This window comes from Ceratotherium simum, chromosome 6, assembly GCF_057802395.1.
Source record: "Ceratotherium simum simum isolate JZ-2026a chromosome 6, ASM5780239v1, whole genome shotgun sequence".
NCBI classification, from domain to species: Eukaryota; Metazoa; Chordata; class Mammalia; order Perissodactyla; family Rhinocerotidae; genus Ceratotherium; species Ceratotherium simum.
This window is the reverse complement of record NC_141905.1, coordinates 50,238,045-50,264,118: the sequence shown is the minus strand read 5'-3', so window position 1 is coordinate 50,264,118 and position 26,074 is coordinate 50,238,045. Positions and strand designations below refer to the sequence as shown.

The window sequence follows — 26,074 nt, the reverse complement described above, 5'->3', positions numbered from 1 at the left end:
AGGAATCCCAAGAAAAAAGAACAAAACTGGCAGCATCATAACCCCTGACTTCAACATATGCTACAAAGCTATAGTAATCAAAATAGCATGGTACTAGCACAAAGATCAATGGAACAGAATTGAGAGCCCAGAAATAAACCCACACATCTATGGACAGCTAATCTTCAACAGAGGAGCCAAGAACATACAATGGAGAAAGGAAATTCTCTTCAATAAACGGGGTTGGGAAAACTGGACAGCCACATGCAAAAGAATGAAAGTAGAACACTATCTTACATCATACACAAAAATTAACTCAAAATGGATTAAATATTTGAAGGTAAGACATGAAACCATAAAACTTAGAAGAAAATATAGGCAGTATACTCTTTGGCATGGGTCTTAGCAGCATCTTTTCAAATACCATGTCTATTCAGGCATGGGAAACAAAAGAAAACATAAACAAATGGGACTACATTAGACTAAAGAGCTTCTGCAAGGCAAAGGAAACTGTGAACAAAATGAAAAGACAACCCACTAACTGGAAGAAAATACTTGCAAATCATATATCCAACAGGGGTTAATCTCCAAAATGTATAAAGAACTCATGCAACTCAACAGCAAAAAAAACAAACAACTTGATCAAAAAATGGTCAGAGGAAACGAACAGACATTTTTCCAAGGAAGATATACAAATGGCCAACAGGCACATGAAAAGATGTTCAACATCACTATTTATTAGGGAAATGCAAATCAAAACTACAATGAGATATCACCTTACACCTGTCAGAATGGCTATAATTACCAAGACAAAAAATAACAAGTGTTGGAGAGGTTGTGGAGAAAAGGGAACCCTCATACACTGCTGGTGGAAATGCAAATTGGTGCAGCCGCTATGGAAAACAGTATAGAGATTTCTCATAAAATTAAAAATAGAAATACCCTATGATCCAGCTATCCCACTACTGGGTATTTTTCCAAAGAACTCGAAATCAACAATTCAAAGGGACTTATGCACCCCTATGTTCATTGCAGCACTATTCACAATAGCCAAGAAATTAAAGCAACACAAGTGCCCATCAACTTATGAGTGGACAAAGGAGATGTGGTATATATATACAATGGGATACTACTCAGCCATAAAAAAGACAAAATCGTCCCATTTGCAACAATGTGGATGGACCTTGAGGGTATTATGGTAAGCGAAATAAGACAGAGAGATAAAGACAAACACTGCATGATTTCACTCATATGTGGAAGATAAAAAATCACACGGACAAAGAGAATAGATTAGTGGTACCCAGAGGGGAAGGTGGTTGGGTGGTGGGCAAAAGGGGTAAAGGGGCACATATATATGGTGACAGATAAAAATAAGACTATTGGTGTTGAACATGATGCAATCTATACAGAAACTGATAAATAATAGTGTACAGCTGAAATTTCACAATGTTATAAAGCATTATAACCTCAGTAAAATAAAAATAAATAAATAAAAATAAAATTGCATCTACCGTATAATCCAGCAATACCAATATCCAAAAGAACTGAAATCAAGATCTTGAAAAGGTATATGCACTCCCAGGTTCATCCAACATTATTCACAATAGCTAAAATGTGGAAGCAACCTAAAGGTTCATTGATGGACAAATGGATAAAGAAAATGCAGTATATACATACAATGGAATACAATCAGCCTTAAAAAAGAAAGACATTCTGCCATATGCAACAACATAGATGAACCTGAAGGAAATTATGCTAAGTGAAATAAGCCAGTCATAGAACAAATACTGCATAACTCTGCTTATATGAGATATCTAAAGTAGTCAAACTCATGGAAGGAGAGAATAGAATGGTGGTTGCCAGGGGCTGGGAGAGGAGGAAATGGGAAGTTGCTCAAGTTTCAGTGATGCAAAAAGAAAAAGTTCTAGAGATCTTCTGTACAACATAGTGCCTATACTTAACAATACTGTACTATACACTTAAAACTCTATTAAGAAGGTAGATCTCATGTTGTGTCCTTACCACAATAAAAAAAACAGAAATGAAGGTAAAATAAAGCCTTTTTCAGACAAAGACTGAGAGAATCAATCACTAACAGATCTGAAAAACAAGAAATGTTCAAGGAAGTTCATCAGGTCAAGGGAAATAAGACAAGAGGAAATAAGGAAGAGGGTCTCTCAAGCTTCTAACCAAAGAGACAAAATAATAATAATAGTTTATTACTATTAATAGTATTAGTAGTTTACTATTGCTGATAACAAATTACCACAAACTTAGCAGTTTAAAACAATATATATTTATTATCTCATTGTTTCTGTGAGTTAGTAGATCGGGCATGGCGAAGCTGGGTCTCTGCTCAGGGTCTCACCAGGCTGCAATCCAGGTGTTCACAGGCTGCTTTCTCAAGTGGAGGCTGTACTAGGGAAGAATGGACTTCCAAGCTCATTCAGGTTTTAGGCAGAATTCATTTCCTTGTAGCTATATGACCGAGAGTCCTGGTTTTTTGCAGGTTAACGGCTGGAAGCCACCTGCAGAACCTAAAAGCCACACACGGTTCCTTCTCGGGTGGGCTTCCTCAACATATCTGGTTACTTCATCAAGCCAACAAGGAGAATCTCCTGCTCCAGTCTGCTAAGATGGATTCTTATATAATAGAATGTCATCAGGAAGTGACATCCCATCACCTTTGCCATAAACATAATCAACCAAAGATGTGCCATCCCATCACCTTTGTCAATTCTGTTGGCTAGAAGCAAGTCTCAGGTCCCTTCAACTCTCAAGGGGAGAGGATTACACAAATGCATGGACACGAAGAGGTGAAAATATTTGGAGGGGTCACCTTAGGGCCTGTGCACCACATTATGAAAACCTACTTGCTTAGAGAAAGGAAAGTATATTTAATTTTGCAAACATTCCTCCATCAATCTAATTAGGTCTTGGTAAATTTCCTGGGGTGCGTCCTGTCCAAGGTAAAAATCCACATGGTTGTAGTGCGGAATCAACTTGTAATAAATAAGCTTGGTAATTTTAGGGAGTAAATTCTCAACGTCCTTGGGATCAGACACAAGGTCCTGTCCACCACTCCACACTGCTGTTGGAACTTCCATCTTAGTAACGTTGTACAAGGGAGGTGTAAGCTAAATATAATTAGAGATGGAGAGAGAAAACAGAGTTTCCACAGAAAATCACATTATACAAGTAACATTAACACTCAGTTGCTAAGAAGTTTCTTCAAACGCTAAAAATGTGCAATTTAATGACATATAAACATTAAAATGTTAGAAATACTTAAAAGTACTTTTGTGCAATAATATGAATTATGAATAAAAAAGACAACCATTATAGTTTTAATTTGCACTTTTGGGAAAGTAGGGGAAAGGATCCTAGAGGAAGAGGGCTCTTATTTCTATGGGGGACCATCTTTCTAGTAGTACTTGGATTGGAAGAATTGAACAGGATAAATATAAATACCCCTTCTCATATGCATAAATATGGGTTCAGGGGAATTACTGACACTTGAACAGACTCTTCAGGGAGCATTGACACCAATGCACAAAAAAAGGCATTTGAAAAATGATGTTTAAAAGGAGCCAGACTGTTATAGAGAAATAGAGTGGCTATGATGCTAATCTCCCGGCAAATTTTCCCTTCCTTCTTCTTTCTGGTAGCACAATCTTTCTTATGTTGATTCAACAAATCCCAATCCCAGTGGTCCAGGGTGACCAGGCCTGGCCAATTAGTCCTTCACTCTTCTGGCCACAGTGATTGTGTGAGATGGGCATTTGACTAAAACTGGGCCAGAGTTCTCTCTGGAACCTTTTGCCAGAGCTATTGTTTTTTTCTTTGGATTTGCAGTTAAAAACACTGTATGAGCTAAGTATATACATCCAGTCACCATCTTACTACTACCTTGGAAATTGTCTAAGAATGGAAACAGCATATGCAAGCTCAATTAAGAAAGAGTGAGAGGGAAGTAAAGAGAGCCAGGATGACAAGTTCCAGGCTCTTGTGAGTTTACTGCTACACTTTTTTTTTTTTTGCTAAGGAAGTTTCACCCTGAGCTAACATCTGTTGCCAATCTTCCTCTTTTTGCTTGAGGAAGATTCACCCTGAGCTGACATTTGTGTGAATCATCCTCTATTTTATATGTGGGTCACTGACACAGCATGGCCACCAATGAGTGGTGTAGGTCCATGCCTGGGAACCAAACCTGCACCGCTGAAGTGGAGTGTGCCAAACTTAACCACGGGGCCGGCCCCACCATTACCCTTTTTTGTTCAGTAAAACAGTGTATATATTTTCTAACCTAAAATAGAATTTAGTTTCTGCTACTTGCAAAGAAAAGAGTCTTGACTGTTATCATAGTCTATGGACTGAATTCTGTTCCCCCCAAATTTGTGTGTTGAAACCCTATCTCTTAATATGATTACATTTGGAGATGAGGCTTTTAGGAGGCAATTTAAGGGTAAACAAGTCATAAAGGTTGAGTTTTAATCCAATAGGATTGGTGGCCTTATAAGAAGGAGAGAGAGATCTCTCTCTCCAAGCTCTCACACATAGAGTAAAGACTATGTAAGCACACACTGAAGAGGTGGTTGTCTACAAGCGAGGAAGAGAGCCCTCACTAGAACCCAACCATGCTAGAATGCTGATCTTGGACTTCCAGCTTCCAGAACTGTGAGAAATTTTTGTTCTTGAAGCCACTCAGTCTATGGTAATTTTTTATGGCAGCCCAAGCAGATTAATATACAGTAGTTAATTTTAGCAGCAAGATTAGGAAGGAAAGGTACCATGGACAAAGGTGTAGATCCTTAGGAAACAGTAACCCTGGCCAGGGAGAGGTTTCTCAGAGGACTAGAAATGTGCCTGGGGGAGACCCCTGACTTGGTGACTGCACCTTACATTCTCTTAGCAGGGTGACATTGGGGCAGAGCACATTGGTATAGTCATTCCAGATGTTACTGTCAGTTGATGGGTTGGTGCCTGGGTCTTTGCATTACTAAATATCTCATGTATATCACCCTCCCCTATAATATTGAGAAGCCTTGGACCTGGGCTTAGGAGCAAGTGGTAAATGAGAACGTGTAGCTATGCGAAGGCAACGCGAAAGGAAGAGAAGGAAATGAGGGCAGATTAGCACGACCAGTAGTGTGTGCCAGGGGAAGATGGGCTCAGGAAAGCTTGATGCAGGGCCCCAAAAGCAAAGTGCAATTGATGAAGGAAGAGGCATGCTTTCCTGACTCTATAGATTTCTCAGTAGAATAATACAAAGTGTAAATATTTAAATGCAAAGACAGAGAGAGATAAAGAATAGAAAAACAACACAATATACAGGCAGCAAGCTCTTTAATGCACAAAATGGTTCTGAGGAGTCCCTGAAATCAGAATACCTTTACTGCAATGATTTAATACCCTGCTAAGCATGAAAGGGGGAGCCTAGAAGACGGCAAAGCAAAAGTGAAAATCAAGGGACCGGACTGGTGGGTAGCGGTTAAGTGTTAGTGCTCTGTTTCAGCGGCCTGGAGTTCGCAGGCCTGGATCCTGCACTGGTGTGCACCAGTGCATCGCTTGTCAAGCCATGCTGTGGTGGTGGCCCATATAAAATAGAGGAAGATGGGCACGGATGTTAGCCCGGGGCCAATGCGCAATCTTCCTCAGCAAAAAGGGGAAGATTGGCATCGGATGCTAGCTCAGGGCTGATCTCCTTGACACACACACACAAAAAAAAGTGAAAATCAAGATCAGGATCCAAATGATGTATGGTGGCTTTTGGCCAAGAAATGTTTTTTACTTTCTTAGTAACAAAGGATTGGTGAGTACACTGGTAATTACATCTATCTAATTTATGGGGTTATGACATATAGCTGTGACTAAGGTTATTGCTTTTTAAACATGTGTATAGTTCACTCTCAGTTTGTTTTGGGTTTTCCTTTTTTCCCCCAAAGTCTCAAGCAAAAAATTCATAATTGAACCTGAATCACCACGTATTTTGATAGACTCTGCAAGCACAGTGATAAAGCTAATACCTGTGCCTCAATTCTCCTGCAAGTGGGTATCCGAGTCTTACAGGGTAAGGTCATCATCTAAAAACCTTTTGCTAAAGCAACTGTATGCCATTGCTGGGATACAGAGTCGGTTAATTATGAGAGTAATTAGTACTTTGACATAGTGTGGAGTCTGTGTATGTGGACACACACACCCACACACACCTATAATTATAGCAATTTAGGAGAAAAATCAGATTTTTCACACCAGTTGAAGTTATGCATGTTCACTATTGTAGTTATTAGGATGGCACAGAAAATTTGCTTTTTAAAAAATTTCCAAATTTGCACATCCTTGTATCTCTGATACAATCCATGAGTCTCGGATGACTACTCATTTAATTAGAGCTCAGTCCATCAACAAGAAGCCAAAATCATCATTGGATTTCCTTATACACTAGAAAAAAGTAACGATAACAACAACAACAATACATACTCTTCTTTTATACAGAATTTTTGCTCCAAAGTTTTCATAGATAATGTCAGGAATTATCTTGACACAAAATTTTTTGGCAGATAGCACTGTTTTTTCCTAAAGGTGATATTTCGGTCCGTATATCTTTAATGATCCATGTATCATTTTTTTTTAAAAAAATGACATCCCAAATGACTATTAGGACATTGTTAGTTCATTTTATGGCTAAGAAGTCAGAGAATATGCTCTAGAAACAAAGATTATGTATCTTTAATTCTCTCTTTCAAATACGGTCTTAAATGATGAATGTTTCTGTTTTTTGAGAAGGAATAAGTGTAGTAGAAGAATGGACTTAAGATCCAAGAACCCCTGGGTCATATTCTGGTTCTTCACTAGTTAAATAATTTTGACAATTTACCTAACCTCTTTGCGCACCTGGAAAAATGGAAACAATAATATTTAGCTTTCAAAGTCACTGCGAGGATCAAAAATAATGATATGGCACATGGTAAGAACCCAATAACTAGCATCTAATCTATATAAAATATCTCTCATAGTGAATGGGGCCTAGGTGCTTAAGGAGTGGATACTACTTTTACTAGTTCATTTGCAGTATGCAACTGATGATTATTGTTATTGTCGTACCTGGTGGAAGTGCATCATGTTCTGATCAGGGTTTCCCCAATCAAAAGCTTGGAACAGACCAGAATTAGCAGCCTACAATAAAATAAAAATAATAAACACTAACATTAAAATGATATAAGAAAACAATGTACATTTAAAGACAGTAAACAAGAAATATACAAAAAGAATTGACACTATGCTCCACTCTTTAGGTACATGAACTAAAATTCAATAAAGATTAATAAGCCAAATAATAAAAATGATAAAAATTGATACTAATCCGTGGAACTGACTGACAATCTTTTACATCCCCTTATACTTTTCCAGTGATAATCCTCAGACGATGATGCCTTTATATGTTACAATGTTATACAAAGAAATTTTTCAAAAGATCCTAAATTGGATTATTCTTGGATATCTTGGTTTCCAGAATTTTTATAATTTTTTTAATAAGGCACTACCTATGCATCTCCTACATTAAAAAATGACAGCTATTACTATTAAATAACTTTATACATTGTTATTCTTGTCAGATGGTCTAGGATGTTATGAATATATTCGCTATTCTGAAACATTTTTGTTACTATTGAAAGGAATGCTCACTCACAGAACACCCTCAGAACTTTCTGTGTGAAGTGTGGCGCTGCTGTTTGTCACCCATCTGCAGGGCCAAGCAGCCTGCCATGTTGTCAGTAATGTGGCCACAGGCTGAGATACCACATATGCTCATTTTTGCATTTTAATTTTTAGACATCAGATATTAGAATAGAAACATTCAAATACCTTGGGGTTCCTTTTCCTATTTGCCACCCATGCTGGCTTGAAGAGGCAGATAATTTTCACACTTACCTCGAGCACTTTATTAAATTATTCTCAGACTATTCCAAGGGTTTTTTCTTCACTTGAATTTCAGATATTTTTTCACACTCATTGATTTAATCCTGATTTTTAGTTTAAAATTATTCTGATCATGGTTTATATTTACAGAGGCAGTAGTCTGCTGCTATTGAATTTCTGCAGGTTTTCAGCAATGGGAAGCAATAGAGTGTATTAGTTAGGAACTTGAGTTTTAGCATCAAACAGAGCTGGTTTGAATCCAGGCTTAATGGATTACTGAATCAGTCATCCAGGGCAAGATATTTATCTTCTCTAAACCTGTTTTCTCACCTGTGAAATGAGAATGACAGTAACATTCTCCTCATAGGGTTGTGAAGATTAAATAGGGTAATGTGTAAAAATCACGTAGCACTTAAGAATGCTCAACAAATCACTCTTTTTACTAATATTACTACCATCATCGTAATCATCATCATCATCCTTGCCTTATCTGTCTATATAACTTATGATGAAATATTTTATCTTCTTCTGCTTACTTATTTCTATCCTGAAGAGGACTTTCTGTCAAAGGAGAAGAGTTCTCTTTAAGAGGAGTCAGCTGTGAGATGTGTAGGGAATTGGCTATGACCTTTGTAGAATGGGGATATCAATGCCTTCGTTGAAAGATAGTTATGAGAATTCAATGAGACTCAATGAAATCATATATATGAACAGCAGGAGGAACACATAGTAAGTGCTCAATAAATGTGAAATTGAAGTTGTATTACCTGGAAGGCCATGCCCATCAGAGAGTCTATCTGTCTCCTCACCAGTAGGAGGCCCTATGTCCTGAATATCTTTCTTCCCATAGGAACTTGAAAGCTTATCTCCTGGGGGTGGAACTCTTCAAAGAATTTCAGAAATCCTCAACTAGTGTTTCAGGCTATCTATAGCAGTGAGTCTCAACTTTAAAGCACAGAACAAATTTATTAGAGTATAGGTTAAAATGCAAATTCTTAGAGATCTCAGATACATTAAAACTTTGGGAAGATCTTTTCTCTCTCTTTCTGTGTCTCTCTGTCTACACACACACACACACACACACACACACTCATCCTTTGCTCAGAAATTTATACCAATTGAATTTGACTTGTCTCTGAGTTTGCCAAACATTGAGTAAAATAGTAACAAAAAAAAAAAAACCCAAACTTAAACTAAGGGCAAAATCAGACACCACTAATCTGTTTTAATCCCTCCCTAACATTTAATTTGCTCTGAATAAAGTGTTACTTTCACATTCTGAAATGGCCCATATGACAATTGAAGGATGAGCAGATCTGGAATAACCTGTACCCTGTTATATAAAGCTCTATTAAAGCTGATGATTTCCCAAAATAGGAAATATGAGCTTTCTCTAGAAAAGGCAGTTTTGGGTAATTTAAGGATCAGAATTTAGTCAGAATATCTCGAGCCAGACCCAAATATCAGACACTGAGTACACGGAAAACAAAAGAAAGTAAAGTAACTCAACATGAGTTGATGCTCATTACAGAAACATCAACCTGACAGGGCAAGTGCCCGCAAAACCCTGCAGTGAGCCCTCTGGGAGAACTCCTTGGGGATCCTGCAGAGACATGTGTGCGTCATATCAGGAATAGGGAGCACATACCTGGACCCAGTGCAACATATTCTGAACAGATGTTCCCGCGGGGCTCTGTGCCAAATAAACATCCAAGCGACTCTGCAAAGTAAAGAGATTATTTCTCATCTGGAGGCTAATCATATAATCACACCACAAGTAAATCTGAATATTTTTTCTCTCTCTGTCTCTCTCTCTTTTTTTTTTTTTTTTGCAATAAACAACATACCTTACTATGAAGACGTATTAACCAAAGAAGCCCATCTTTAAGAAATTCTCTTCTCTTAGCTCTATTCTTAATGTCCTGGGCAGTGTCTTTATAAAGCCCACAAAGGGCATCCCACTGGTCAAAGACAGAGGTAACGCACCTTTTCTTTCCAGTCTCACCTCAGACAGGTCCAAGAGTATAGGAGGTCAAGGGCTAAAAGCCCCAGTGACCTTCTCCTTCACCCTGTGTTAAGTCTCAAAGGACATTCCAAGAAAGTTGTTCATCATAAGACATTAGGAACAGATCTGAATGTTTCCTTTTGCTTTGTGATTTTCAAAATGTGGTAAATATTCTACAGGGCTCTTTGAAAATTTGTGGGATGTACTCCATTAAGTGTTAACCTCCATTAACACTTAGATTTCTTCTGGATCAATAAAACCTTAACTTTGTCATATTTTCAATTGCATTTTTTTTAACATACAAAAGAGTTATTTTTCTACCATAGTGGGCATCAGAAATATCTTGGAGCTTTAAAAAAAATAGAACTACTTATGATCTACGCAAATCTATGAATTAATATCAAAATCTCTAGGGTTGAGTTCTAGACATGCATATTTTTTCAAAGTTCCACCAACACTACTATGCATCCCTCGTTATGCTCCACTAAAATAAACATCCTTGCAGGCACTGTAATATTCCACAGTCCAGTCTCCAACAGTGAGAAAAAAGGCAATCTGACTATATAAATGTACAGTGAGGGCCCCCAATGAATGTTCAAGAGTGTCATTTTGTGAAGTCTGTCTCTAGCAAACTGTTAGGTCATGTCAAGAGGGTGCTTTTGAAATTCTTGAGTTCACTTAAATGTGTTTTTACTTACCTCTGCCTACATGATATGTTTCCATCTAAGTGATAGGCAAGCATAGTTTCCCTAGTAAATTGAGAAAGTGAGAAAGGAATGTGAAAAGGCAGTGGCTAAGGCATGCTTTGTATAAACAGCATTTTACAAATCTTGCTTGAAAGCAAAGAAAGTGTTAATCAATGCTTTCCACTGACAGAGGGAGATGAGGCTCTGGGAGATAAACAAAGATCATCTTCGGCTTTGTCCCACCTCTGGTTTCAAACATATCTCCTCTGTAGCTGAGGAGTAAACAGTAGCTTCCTCTCTTTCCCCATCCCACTTTTCCAGTCAGCTAATTGTAACTAAGAAAGGAAAGGATCTCAGTTAAGTTGGAAGGGACTCAACAAGAAGCTCAACACATCCCTTGAACAGTGAATATGTGGCTATCATTGAAGAGCCACCCCTTTATCCCTTTGGATTAAAAAAGTAGGTGGTTCACAAAATGACTTTTGCCAAATCACTTATGAAAGTGGAAAACTGGTTTAAAAAAATACAAATGCCTGGGCTCTCTCCCTGAAATTCTACTTCAGTAAGTCTGAGATAGGGCTCAGGCACTGCAAGATAAATTTCAAAACCATAGCCTTAATCTAAGTGAAGGACATTTCAATGGTGGCACTTCGGCCAACAGCAAGTGTTGGTGAGAATTTTCAGTGGCAAAACCTTCTTCTCAAGTCCTCTGACTAAAGCAGGCAGATTCTCAGCCTTGGTTGGAAGCCGTGAACATATAATTACATTCCAGGAGACAATAAGGAGGCCTTGACATGTGGTTTCCACACAATTCAGAATGAACTCTTCTCACCTCTGTGCAACAAAACAATTGCTTTCCTGGATCTGTCTACTTACACGTACCATGTTTAAGTTTTTTTGATCAAATCCACTTAAAGTAAACAGGAACTTGCTGCAAATATGACGAAATAGCTTCCGGTTGCACACCTTGGTGGCAATGAAGTGGTCAAAAAATGTATGAGGATAGAACATCTTTTCACCAAATAACACCTGCAAGATTGATTTAAGACATCATCAAATTTCATGGATGCGGATGTCAAGAGTGGAGAATGAATGGCAATTCAGACAAGGACTGGATGGAAGGCAACATCTGATGAGTACTAGTCCTCAGGGAAACCAAGATGCATGTTAAATTTTGTCTTTGTAGTTCTCCCAACCCAACTTTGTGTTCCTCCCAAGCCGCCCTTTGACGTCTTTTCCCAAGACCCTTTACTTGGGGTATTTTTTGGAATGCCCCCTGAGAAACCAGTCCCCATAGGAAATTAGTAAGGCTTTGGAGTCAGGCATACTTTGGTTTGCTTCTGGACTGTGTCTCATGTACCGTAGGAATGTATTTAATTTCTATTACCCTGAATTTTCTCAACTACAAAATGGAAAATTAATATCTACTAATTAGGACTGTTGTGAAGACAGCAGGTCATGTTTAAAAAGCACCCAGCAGGGGCTGGTCTGGCGGTGTAATGGTTAAGTTCACATTCTCTGCTTCGGCGGTCCAGGGTTTGAGGGCCTGGATCCTGGGTGTAGACCTACACAACGCTCATTAAGCCATGCTGTGGTGTTGAACCACATACAAAATAGAGGACGATTGGCACACGTATTAACTCAGGGCCAATTGTCCTCACCAAAAAAAATAAATAAAATAAAAGGCACCTAGTATAGTTTCTGGAACCTAGTAAACATTTCCCAAACCAATAACTATTATTATAATTAGTGACTGATACAGACTTAATGAGACATTTGTTCCAGAATCTTTTAATGAACTCGTTCTAGAGGCAAAAGACTAACTCAAAGAAATAAATCTCTACTAGTGAAATTTCAGGCAATGTGGCTAGTGAGTGGGACTTATCTTTTGAATTTTAGGAATCCTTCAAATTATAACATAAATTCATATGTAATCCCTGTGCGTATAAGTCCATTCTTGCCTTTGTTTCACAATAACTAGTTTTATAATCTTAGGATAATAAACTAGATATAAAGGTGAAAATATTTTTGTTTTACTTCTTAAAACTTTTGGAAACACCCATTTATGGTAAAAAACTGGCATATCTTTTCCCTGGAATCCTTTATTAACTGGCAATTACAACTAAAGGACAATAAGTAGCGTTTATTTTTATTGTACTAATGTACCACAAGATTTTATACTATCTTTGGTAAACTAGATTCAGTAAATTCCTACTAGGTATAATTTGTTGAATTCTGAGTTTGAAAAATGGTTATCTCATATGGGCAAATATTAACTGCATTTAATGGAATATTTGATATTCCATGAAATATTTGATATGCCATGGAATATTTATGGAATATAAGATATACTATGACTTCATATACCCCTTCATGCCAGAGAGTGGGAGGGAGGAATGGATGGAAGGAAGGAGGGAGAGAGAAGCTACAATATGTTAAACTAGTTCAAATCATACTTCTTTAGGCCTGCAAAGCAATAATTAACCATTGCAAACATTATCTAATTCCTTCTGGCCACTCATTCATTTTGTCACAATCACTAAGACCCTTGGACAATATATCAGATAATTTAATTAATCCACCTATCAAATTGTAACTCTTCTTGTGTAACTTTCTGTGTGATAATTTAATAGTAGCAGCAGGAGACACAGAATGAACTTGTCTTTTAAAAGAATGTTGACATCTATTCTGTGTTCTCGGGTGTGATGACCTAAATAGATCACCACATGAATAAGTAATTAAAGTAGAAGGTAAGATCTGATTTTAATCAATGAATATTTTTAGTTTTCATTTATCAATATCTTCGTCATCCACACTTGGCAGAAAATCCATGTGAAAGAAAGTTCATAGAAGTAATCAACCGTGACAATATGATGTGAAAAATAGTTTACATCTACCACAAGAGTTTACACCTACATTGTTCTTTGTTCTGATAGTTGGCTTTCCCAAATACAGGGTGAACTAGCATGACAGTCTCTGATTTCACTTCACCTCTATATCCATACATGAGTGACTCAGCAAAACTACCATACATTTACCCAAGGATGAATAATTGCTTCTTTACCCTAACTTAGAAGAGAGGACAGTAATACAGGCCAGCCAGCCATATAACACCCACTTGCAGAGTGGCAAACATGTTGACTTGTAGATGTAATTCCAAGTTGGTTCTGGAGGCCGCATGTTTGTCACATAACAGCATGGAGATAGGTTTTTTCTGTTAGCTCTTTTGGTACCTTTGTTAGAATTAGAAATGGTACCCCTTCTTCTGGGCACATGGCCCCGTGCCAGGGCCCATGGCTTGCTGGATTCAGCCCTCAACAGTTTGCTGTGCTGGGCACCCTTGTGCACGGCTGCATAAAGATCCAGGACTAACTTCTTTAGCTTGACATTGAAAAGTTGAGGAAATGGCAACATACAAGAAAGAGCACTGACCATGGATGGCCTGTTGAGACTCTGCCACCCATTAGCTGGGTGATTTGGAACAGGCTGCTTAGCATCTCTAAGCCTCAGGTTCTTCTTTTAAGAATTGGAGGCAATACCAACAATCCTTATTATTGTATATAGCATAAAAAACGCAAAGGGTCAAGGCAAGCTATAGGTCAGAAAAAACAGAGAAAGAACACCAAGGCATAAATGCTCAGGGGTAGAACAAGGGATGGGAGGGGAAGAAAGGATAAATAAACAGGAGATCTGAAACACCATGTGCTGAGCCTTTGAATCTAAAATAAACTCAATTAATAATACTAGATAATATTTATTGAGCACCTTCTATAAGCCAGGTACAATGCTTAAACATATATTATCTCGGTGAATCTCTCAAAGAACTTGACAAATTCTACCTGGGTTGTTTGTTTATTTATTTACAACTTTATTGAGGAATAATTGACACCACAAGACATTAAATGTCTTATAAATGAAAGTTTGTACCCTTTGACCTACATTAGGAAGGAAATAGGGAAATCCTTATTTCCCCCTCCTTCAGCCCCTGGCAACCACCATTCTATTCTCTGTTTCTATGAAATTGGCTTTAAAAAATTAGATTCCACATATAGGTGATTCGGTACGTTATCTATCTTTCTCTGCCTGGCTTATTTCATTTAGCATTATGTCCTCCAGGTTCACCCATGTTGTCACAAGTGGCAGTATTTCCTTCTTTTCTTTTGGCTTTTTTATGTTCTTTTTAATTTTTCCGTTTTAATTTGTTGAGGAACCTCTCTACTGTTCTCCATAAGGGCTGTACGAATTTACATTTCCACTGAAAGTGTATAATGGTTTCCTTTCTCCATGCCCTTGCCAACATTTGTTCTTTCTTTTCTTTTTGATAATAGCCATTCTAATAGGTGTGAGGTGATATATTATTGTGGTTTTGATTTGTGTTTCCCTGATGGTTAGTGATGTTAAGCACCGTTTTATGTACCTGTTGGCCATCTATCTGTATTCTTTGGAAAAATGTGTATTCTGGTCCTTTGCCCATTTTTTTTTTTTTTTTTTTTTTTTTGTGAGGAGATCAGCCCTGTGCTAACATCCGCCAATCCTCCTCTTTTTTTGCTGAGGAAGATGGCCCTGGGCTAACATCTGTGCCCATCTTCCTCCACTTTATATGGGACGCCGCCACAGCATGGCTTGCCAAGCAGTGCGTCGGTGCGCGCCCGGGATCCGAACCAGCGAACCCCGGGCCGCCGCAGCGGAGAGCGCGCACCTAACCGCTTGCGCCACCGGGCCGGCCCCTGCCCATTTTTTTAATCGGATCACTTGCTTTTTTGCTACTGAGTTGTAAGAGTTCTTTACATATTTTTGATATTAACCTCTTATCAGATACATGATTTGTATATATTTTCTCCCGTTCGATAGGTTGCCTTTTCAATATATTTATTGTTTCCTTTGCTGTGCAGAAGCTTTTTAGTTAGTCCACTTGTTTATTTTTGGTTTTACTGCCTCTGCTTTTGGTGTCTTATACAAAAAATCATTGGCAAAACCAATGTCTAGGAGCTTTTCCCATGTGTTTTCTTCCAGGAGTTTTATGGTTTCAAGTCTTAACATTCAAGTCTTTAATCCATTTCAAGTTAATTTTTGTGAGTGGTGTAACATAGGGGTCCAGTTTCTTTCTTTTGCATGTGGCTGTCCAGTTATCCCAATACAATTTATTGAAGAGACTATCATTTCTCCACTGTTTGTTCATAGTGCCCTCGTCAAAGATTAGTTGACCATAAGCATGAGTTTATTTCTGGGCTCTCAATTCTGTTCCACACTTCTATGTGACTGTTTTCATGCCAGTACCATACTGTATGATCACTATAGCTTTGTAATATAGTTTGAAATCAGGAAGTGTGATGCCTCCACCTTTATCCTTCTTTCTCAAGTTTGGTTTAGCTATTCGGGGTCTTTTTGGTTCTAAACAAATTTTAGGATAGTTTTTTCTATTTCTATGAAAAATGCCATTGGAATTTTGATAAGGATTGCATTGAATTTGTAGATCATTTTGGGTAGTATGGATATTTTAGCATAATATTGATTCTTCCAATCCATGAACGTGGAATATCTTTCCATCTATTTGTGTCTTTTTCAATTTCTTTCATTAATGTCTTATAGTTTTCAGTATACAGGTCTTTCACCTCCTTGGTTAAACGTATTCCTATATATTTTGTTGTTTTTGATGCTATTGTAAGTGGAATTGCTTTCTTAATTTCTCTTTCAGATAGTTTGTTAGAGTGTAGAAACATATCTGATTTTTCTATGTTGATTTTATATCCCACAACTTTTATGAATTCTTTCATTAGTTCTGAAGTGTTTTGGTGGAATCTTTAGAGTGTTTTTTTAATATAAGATCATGTCATCTGCAAACAGATAATTTTACGTCTTCCAGTGAAGCCATCTGGTCCTGGGATTTTATTTTTTGAGAGATTTTTGATTACTGATTCAATCCCTCTGGTCATTATTTGTCTGTTCAGATTTTCTCTTACTTCATAATTCAGTCTTGGTAAGTTATATGTTTCTAGGAATGACATTTCTCATAAATCATCTAATTCGTTCATGTATAATTATTCATAGCAGTCCCGTGATGCTCCGTATATCTATAGTATCAATTGTAATGTTTCCTCTTTCATTTGTAATTTTATTTATTTGAGCCATCTGTCTTTTTCGTTAGTTACTTTAGCTAAGGTTTGTCAATTTTGTTTATCTTTTCAAAGAAACCAACTCTCTGTTTAATTGATCTTTCCTATTGTATTTCTAGTCTATTTAATTTATTTCTGCTTTAATATTTATTATTTCCTTCCTTCTGCTAACTTCGGGCTTAGTTTGTTCTTTTTGTAGTTCTTTGAGGTATAAGATTAGGTTGTTTATTTTCTTAATGGAGGCATCTATTGTTATAAATTTCCCTCTTAGAATTGCATCACACAGTTTTGGTATGCTATGTTTCCATTTTTGTTTGTCTCAAGATATTTTTTGATTTCTTCTTTGACCCATTAGTTGTTCAGGAGTATGTTGTTTCTTTTACACATATTTGTAAATATTCCAGATTTTCTCCTGTTATTGATTTCTAGTTTCATACTATTGTATTCAGGAAAGATACTTGGTGTCTTTTCAACCTTCTTAAATTTGTTAAGACTTTTTTGTGACCTAACGTATGATCTATCCTGAAAAATATTCCAAGTGCACTTAAGAAGAATTGTACTCTGTTGCAGTTGGATGGAATATTTGCATATGCCTGTTAGGTCCATTAGTCTAAAGTTAAGTTCAGGTCTAAAGTTAAGTTCAAGTCTATTACTCCCTTGTTGATTTTCTCTCTGGATGATCTATCCATTGTTGAAAGTGGAGTATTGAAATCTCCTACAGTTATTGCATTGATGTCTGTTTCTGTCTTCAGATCTATTAATAATTGTTTAATATATTTAGGTAGTCTAATATTGGGTACATATGTATTTACAATTGTTATATCCTTTTGATGAATTGACCCTTTTATCATTATATAATGATCTAGTTTGTCTCTTGTTAACCATTTTTGACTTAAAGTTTATGTTGTCTGATATAAGTATATCTACCCTTGCTGTCTTGGTTTCCATTTGTATGGAATACTTTTTTCCATCCCTTCATTTTGAGCCTATGTGTGTCCTTGAAGTTGATTGAGTCTCTTGTAGGCAGTATATAGTTGAGTCTTGTTTTTTAATTCATTCAATCACTATGTCCTTTAATTGGAGTATTTAAACCATTTACATTTAGAGTAATTATTGATAAGTAAGGACTTACTATCGCTGTTTTGCTGTATTCTGATGGTTTTGTCATTCCTCTGTTCCTTTCTTCCTCTTTTGCAGTCTTTCTTTGTGAATTGATGATTTTTTTTTAGTGGTTGTAGTCGTTGATTCTTTTCTCTTTATCATTTTTATAACTATTATAAGTTTTTGCTTTGTGATTACCATGAGGCTTTTATAATACATCTTATAATTTTACCAGTCTATTTTAAACTGAAAATACTTAACTTCAATTGCATAAAAGAGTTCTACACATTTACTTATGCCCCCTCACATTTTATGTTGTTGATGTCACAATTTACATCTTTTTATATTATGTATCCATTAATAGAATATTGTAGCTATAGTTATTTTTAACACTTTTATCTTTTAACCTACACACTAGAGTTCAAAGTGGTTTACACACCACCATTGCAGTATTAGAGTATTTTGAATTTGACTATATATTTACCTTTGCCGCTGAATTATATATTTTCTTAAGTTTTCATGTTACTGATTAGCATACTTTTGTTTCAGCTTGAAGAACTCCCTGTAGCATTTCTTTCAGGCAGGTCTAGTGGTGAAAAATTCCCTCAGCTTTTGTTTGTCTGGGAAAGTATTTATCTCTCCTTTATTTCTGAAGGACAATTTTGCTGGGTAAAGTATTCTTGGTTGGCAGTATTTTTCTTTGAGCACTTTAGATATATCATCCCTTGCTCTCCTGGCCTGCAAGATCTCTGCTGATAAATCTGCTGATAGCTTTATTGGGATTCCCTTATATGTGATGAGTCTTTTTCCTCTTGCTATTTTCAAAATTCTGTTTATCTTCGATTTTTGAGAGTTTGATTTTATGTGTCTTGGAGAAGATCTCTTTGGATTGAACCTTTGGGGTTTTCTGAGTTTCATGTACCTAGATGACCATATCTACCCAGATTTGGGAAGTTTTCAGCTGTTTTTTCTTTAAATAAGCTTTATTCCCCTTTCTTCCTCTCTTTTCTTTCTGGAACTCCCATAATGGAAATATTGTTTTGTTTGTGGTGTCCCATAATTTACATAGGCTTTCTTCACTCTTTTTCATTCTTATTTCTTTTTTCTCCCCTGACTAGACAATATCAAGAGGTCTGTCTTCAAGTTGACAGATTCTGTCTTCTTGATTGAGATTCTGTCTTCTTGATTGAGACTGCTGTTGAAGCTCTCATCCATTTTTTATTTCATTCATTTTATTCTTTAGCTCTAGAATTTGTTTGGTTCTTTCTTATGATCTCTATCTCTTTGTTGAATTTCTCATTCATTCATGCATCCTTCTCCTAGTTCATTGAGTTGTCTATCTGTGTTTCCTTGAATCTTGCTGAGCTTTCTTAAAATAATTATTTTGAATTCTTTTTCAGGTAACTCATAGATCTCCATTTCTTTGGGTTCAGTTCCTAGAAAATTATTGCATTCCTTTGGTGGTGTCATGTTTCTTTGTTTTTGTGTTTCTAATAGCTTTGTGTCGATATCTGCATGTTTGAGGGAGCAGTCACCTCTGCCAGCCTTTTCAAACTGGCTTCAATGGGAAAGACTTTCACCTGAAGGTGGTTGTGATGGCACCAGCTCATAGGGTGTAGTGTCTTGGTTCCAGGGAGATCCCAGTGGTAGCCTCTGTGCAGCTCCACCAGCTCCAACAGTGGTGAAGACTGTGGGGATCTTCACTGGCCAAGACTATGGAGGTCCTGCAGGTGGTAGTAGTGGCCAGAGTTATTGTATTCTTCAGTGACAAAGGCTGTTGATATCCTCTGTTCCTTTTTGCCCATGAAACAAAGCTCTAGCTGAGGGTATCTTTCTTGGTGCCAGGTCTGGTGTACTGGTACTCAGCAGTAGCAAAGCCAGCATTCTGAGTTCAGAACTACCATGGCACCTAGGTCAGGGCACAGCTGCACTTGCTGTGGTGGTGATGCCAGTGTCTGAGATGCAGGCATGTGCAGATCTCCTATGGACCTGGAGTCTGGGTCTCTGGTGTTTTCTGTAGTGACACAAGCCCTGGGGTGGAGGAGAGGTTGGGACAGTCAGCAGCAGAATGGACCTAGGGATGAGAGGGTGGCTTGGGCCCAGGTGGCAGGATGAAGCAGAAGCATGCCTTAGGAATGGCAGATCAGAGTCCCAACTCTGGCTCCAAGGGGCAGATGCAGAGCAGCTTGGCCCTAGTGATGCTGGGTCAAGGTCTAACTCAGGACGCAGGGGCCAGAGCACAGAGTAGCAGCAGTGTGGCCCTGGTAATGGTCAATCAAAGCCATAACTTGGGACCCAGGAGGTAGGGGGCAATGGAATGGCAGCTCCAGTTCCACACATGGCAAGGCACTATGATATCTTGATCCCAGAGTGTAGGGCATAGAAGCAACTGGGGCCACTGGGAACAGGTCTCACCTCAGTGACAGCTCCACCCCTGGGGAGGAGATACAGCAATGAGGATTCCAAGCAGCTCTTCAGCTGGGTTCAGCACTGTTGAAGACTGTGAGGATCCTTGAGAGCAAAAGCTGCAAGTGTCCACAGTAATAATGAGCCCTGTGGGGGTTTTCCGCTCTCCTTTCTCCTATGGGATAAAATCCCTCTGAGAGGATCCCTCTTGGTGCTGAGCTGCTCTATATTGTGGGATAGGGTGGTGCAGGTAAAATGCTGTTTGTGCTTTTCTGTGCAGCCATCCTTGGTTTTTGAGCTCCCCAGGGTTTCTGCTGCTACTTTGTTATAGTCTGGGGCTTTCCCAGACCTATTTCTGTCAGCTCACAGTTGTTTATTTATTGTTCTTGTTGTTTTTGTGGGGGAGACAAGTGTTGGAAACTCCTAACATGCCATCTTGCTGACATCAGAACTTCAAATTCTACCAATTTTATAAGCGTGAAAACTGAGGCTTAGAATAGTTAAATAACTTGCCCAAGGTCACAAAGGGCAGGAAGCAGAGGCAGAATGTAAACTTGATTCTGTCTGACTCAAGCCCCTATGTCAGTGTCTAATGTGAATTGAATTGAATTGAATTGAAGGAGGGATAGGAAAGAACTGATAGTATCAATAAAAAGAATTCTCTAATCAGAGATATTAAAAGGCTCATCTCAGTCCATGATCTCTCCAGTGAAAGAGGAAGTCATTCTCCAACATGTCTGAAAACATTTAGCTAATAGGAGAGAAGAGAAAGCCCTGCATTCTCAAAGTTTATACCATGTCTATAAGGCTGTCTATCATTTCATGGTTAAATCCTGTAGATTGTATCTTCTTTTTGCACAACTCTGCTTCAGTTTTCCAATATCTGCCAGCTGAACTGTAACAATAATCCCATAACAATTCTCCTCATATTTAGCCCCTCTTGATGTCATTTACTCCCACCTACTTTCATTTGGTTACCAGGAGAATCTTTCCAAAAAAGAGCATTATGCATGTCATTTTTTTGTGCAAATACCTTCCATGGTCATCCATTACCTATAGAATAAATTCCAAATTTATTAACTTGGCATTCAAATGTTTTCATAATCTACTCCTACATTTCCAATATTCTTTCTCATACTCGTCTTCACAAATTTAAAGCCCTAATAAAGTCAGTTCCATGAGGTTTCCCATGGCTTGAACTTCACCATTGCAATGTTGATCATATTTCCCTCTTGGTTTGGAAAGACTTTCTACAGCACCCTGTGTATTGAAATCTTGTCTTTAAGCCCAAACTCAAACGCCATTTCATCCAAGAGGTCTTCTGTGATTCCAACAATTAGAAACATTTTCACTTTTCTCTAAATTTGTCTAGCAATTTCTTTGCTCTATCATCAAGATGATGCCAGAATTTCTATTAGAAATTAGTGGGTCATATGTGTACCTCCTCTATTGGAGTTAAAGTCCTTTTAAGGCAGTAGTTCCAAAAATACAAATCTGATCAATCCATTTCTCTGCTTCACATTCTTCAAAGGCTTCCCATCACCAACAGAACAAATCTAAATTCCTTAACATGACTTAATTGCTTTCCATTAACTGTCCCCTACTCTCTCCCTAGTTGAGTCTTCCACCACTCTCACATGCACTCTCATTTTCAGTCATACCAATTGGCCGAAAAGTCTCTTTATAGACATACCTGTTTCCTGATGCTATGCTTTTGAAATAGTAGCTCCTAGATATCTCTTCAGAGAATTGAACTGAACTGCGCTATACCACAGGCATGTCAAAATATATGGAAGGTTGAAGTAGAGCTGTGCAAATTGGGGAAAATGGAAAGATTCCACCATCTCAAAATATCTCTTAACTGTGTGGAATACTGAAATAATTTAACAAGAGGTCCAATATTGTTCACCCAATATTGTGGGACCAGGCTGGAATGAAATCTGTATAGTGTAAGAGACCCAAGTACTAAGAGGGAAGTGTGAGCATTTTCCATGTTGTTCTGATAGCTTTCCTGCTACTGTCTTTCTGGGTTGTATAGGTATGGAATTGAATCACTATGGGCTACTTTTCTTGTCTCTCACCAACCAGAATCCCTGGCTTCTATAAAAATTGTTTCACTTTCATATGCTTTCACTGAAATCACTGAACAATATTATCACCTCCAGTCTGCCATGGGAGAAATCCGTGTTAATATGCAACAAGAAAACACACCAACCCACATAGACCAATTCTCCTTGACTGAGTAAATTATCAACTTACTTAGCTGTCAGCTAGCAGAAAGAATCTGAGGTCTAGGATACGCCTAGGTTTTGAGGAGTTGACAGACTGACAGTCTGTGAAGTGTGGGCAATTGAGCAAGGTTGGACTTTTAGTGATGGGGGAAGTATGTTCTATGAAAATCAGGACAGTAATAATGGTAGCTGACATTTATTAAAGGCATACAATGTGCAAGACCTGTCTCTAGAGGATTTACATGTATGAACTCACTTAATCGTCACAGCATCCCTAAAAGTAGAGACTATTATTATCTCTACTTTATAAACGAAAAAAATGATTCCCAGAACACTTAAAGTCTTGATTAAATTCACCCAGCTAGCGAGGATTCATACCCATGCCATCTGGCACCATGCTGTGATCTCAACTACTACACTATACTGCCCCTGAAAAACTAGAGAGCATTGGAGAGAAATTTAACCTACTAGATTAAACAAATCAATCAATCAAATCAGGTCTTGCTTTATCTGTGATTGAGGAATGACACAGTAGAGAAGCCTCTAGACATAGATGAAGTCAACAGGACAGAATGGCATCAGTGTCAGCTCTCTAAACCCTATTGGTAGAATTGTACATCAGTAAACTCACATGGATCCCTTGAGCATCCATTATATTCTCAGAAGTTTGTAAAATGTCATTTGCATCAGATTCTCTTCTTTCGAAATCAGTGGAAATAGAGCTGTTATAGTTACTGCAGATTTAAACTTGAGGAATTTACATACCTTGATGACTTTTCTGGAAAGAATTGTTAATTTTTTCATAGGACTTTTAGTATATTTCACTGTGACGACTGGAGCCAATGCAAAAAATATCTTAATCCTCTTAGCCAGCTCTGGATTTGTAGAGAATGCTATGAAAGCTGAAATAGAAGAAGATTTAGTATATAGATTTAAAACAATTCTTAATTTATTTTAAATTATAGCAAAAGTAGTTATATTAAACACAAAACAAAGAATCAAAAAACTCAGAGTAAATACCATTTTTAGGGAAGGATTTTCAAATTTCTCAAGCATGGAATTGGCCAGTGCAGAATAAAGTGAGTTTCCTTTCCCTGAAGAGTACAAGTCTACTTATAGAGAAGCTTGCAGAAAATGTTCAAGCATCCATTGTGGAGCATATATAGGTAAACTCCAAGGGCCATTCTAGCTTGACCATAGTCTTTAGTATCAGACAAAACTGGGCTATAATCTTGGCTTCCCATTCACTAGCTGTGTGAAAATTTAGGCAAGTTATCTCCCCTGCATGAGTTTCAGTTTTCTCAATCTGTAAATTTGGAAAATAGAATCCATATGGGATGATTCTTTGAAGGTTAAGTTATATACAGATCTTCCTTGACTTACGATAAGGTTATGTCCCGATATACCCACTGTAAGTTGAAAATATTATAAGTTGAAAATGCATTTAATACATCTAACATACTGAACATCATAGCTTAGCCTAGCCTACCTTAGACGTGCGCAGAACATTTACATTAGCCTACAGTTGGGCAAAATCATCCAACACAAAGCCTATTTTATAATAAAGTGGTGGATATCTCACGTAATTTATTGAATACTGCACTAAAAGTGAAAAACGGAATGGTTGTATGGATACAGAATCATTGTAAGTGTATCGATTGTTCACCCTCATGATTGCGTGGCTGACTGGGAGCTGTGGCTCACTGCTGCTGCCCAGCATCACCAGAGAGTATTGTACTGCATATCACTAGCCCAGGAAAAGATCAAAATTCAAAGTATGGTTTCTACTGAATGCATATTGCTTTCGCACCATCGTAAAGTTGAAAAACTGTAAGTTGAACAATCGTTAAGTTGGGGACTGTCTGTATGTATAACACTTCAAGTGTTATTTGGCATTATTACCATTGGACAGGATTTCTAAGTTCAGCCACTTATAAAATACGGGTGATAATGCTCTTAAATGTTTGTAGTTTCCAATGAGAGAATGCATGTAAGATGCATACTATAGTACAGGGACATAGAAACTTACACTAGAAATCTGATTAGAATTAAGACAGAAAATAGACTGGTGGAAATGCTGTTGGTATTGTCGATATCTCTAGCTGAATGGAGAGCTGTGAAGGAAGTGAAGTGCCTCATGGCACTGCCAACGTGGCCCCATCCACATAGACTACCCTACTCCGACATCTATTGGGAGCTAAAAGTAACACTGATTGTGGCATATAATCACCGAGATTTGTAATTATCTGCTTTCTTTTTGGTGTCCCTCCCTAGACTGTGAGCTCTTTCAGGGAAAGATGCATACCATATTTATCTCTGGTTCTCCAGCAACTAACTCAGTGTCTGACAAATGTTTTCTGGGTACACAAATGAATAAATAAATACTTCTCTTTCCTTCAGGCTCATCCAGCAATCTCCAAATTCAGTCCTGGGGGAAAAATCCCTATTGACATCCTCACTTTACTTGCCAACTCAAGTTCCCAAGCTAGAGACTGCACAGAGGGGAGAAATCTTGATCCCTTTCATGAATATGGAAGAAGATCCCCTGACACTCTCAGATCACGCCTGCCCCAAACACACCAATGGTGGTGCCTTGGGAGTGGCCCACATAGTAGAGTCGCTCCTGTCCAGTTTTCTCTACGATAAAATTGATTGTGGCTGGAAGGTCATATTTAGCCATCTCATCCAAACTGCCAAAGAAAGACAACAAAATTGGAAAAAATATATCATTGTTAGGCTTGCAATATTTTTAACATATTCATTGCAGATATAAATACTTAGCTTTTGTTAAATGTAAGACTAGAATAAATATATGATATTATGCATCTGTGCAACATTTGAGAATCTTACCTTGATTGCAAGAGTAACATTGTTAAGAAACTAGAATCAGAAAAATCTGACTTGCAAACACCCACAGAGGCTTTTCTCTTAATTCTATACCAAATTCCCTTGAAAAGAAAAATTACCTGGAATGTTTATTTAAAAAACAGAATAAAGCAACCAGATTTGCAGACATCAGCCCAGACAGACCGAATCAGAATTTCCAGGGAAGAGGCATATTTTTCAATCACCTCAGGCGTTTCTTTCCTGTGTGTAGTTGGGAAAACATTCACCTAGGGAATTATCATGTTATTCGCAATAGTGTGATGACACTACTCCACTGGGATGTGGAATTAAGAAATGCCAAATGGCTTCCAGAAATAAGGCAGGAATGAGGCCAAGGAACAAATGGCTTTAGTGACCTTCAAGGCATGGTTCTTAGCTCTGATCTGATGCAAGTGCAGAGGTTTGTCGCTGTGACCAAGCTGGCCTGACTTCTAGGGCAGACAGTGCCCCCAGGGGCTGCTGCTGGCAACTCTGCTCTGATCCTTTGTGTTCAGGCTTATTCCTTACTGCCAGGAACAGTGTTCAGCACCACTAGCCTATGGAGGGCAGAGTTCCTTCACTATTCAGTGAATAAACATTTGAGTGTCATCTATGCATGAAGACTAGGCTCTGTCTTGGTTTATTATGAATGTCTGGTTCTCAGGATTTTCAACCAGAACCTTGTTTCTGGTTCCATTTCTTGATCACTTTCATTTTTCCTCTATAGTAAGGGTACCATATAAATTTCCTTTGGGATTCCACATTGAC

The 26,074-nt window shown here is 37.9% G+C and overlaps 1 protein-coding gene across 2 annotated transcripts in view; it reads right to left on the bottom strand.

Annotated features, from left to right (window-relative positions):
- Positions 1-2,261: 2,261 nt before the first annotated feature.
- The window catches only part of LOC101397616 (lipase member K), a 48,864-nt gene continuing 25,051 nt past the window's right edge, over positions 2,262-26,074 (bottom strand). The window contains exons 5-10 of one of the 2 annotated variants that reach the window (XM_014795008.2): positions 25,022-25,131; positions 23,207-23,343; positions 11,473-11,619; positions 9,548-9,619; positions 7,084-7,155; positions 2,262-3,116 (exon numbers count right to left, since the gene is read on the bottom strand). In XM_014795008.2, coding sequence (XP_014650494.1) covers positions 2,877-3,116; positions 7,084-7,155; positions 9,548-9,619; positions 11,473-11,619; positions 23,207-23,343; positions 25,022-25,131 — 778 coding nt within the window. In that variant the 3' untranslated portion in view covers positions 2,262-2,876. The remainder of the gene's footprint in view (positions 3,117-7,083; positions 7,156-9,547; positions 9,620-11,472; positions 11,620-23,206; positions 23,344-25,021; positions 25,132-26,074) is intronic. The other variant, XM_087432223.1, reaches the window with a different exon arrangement.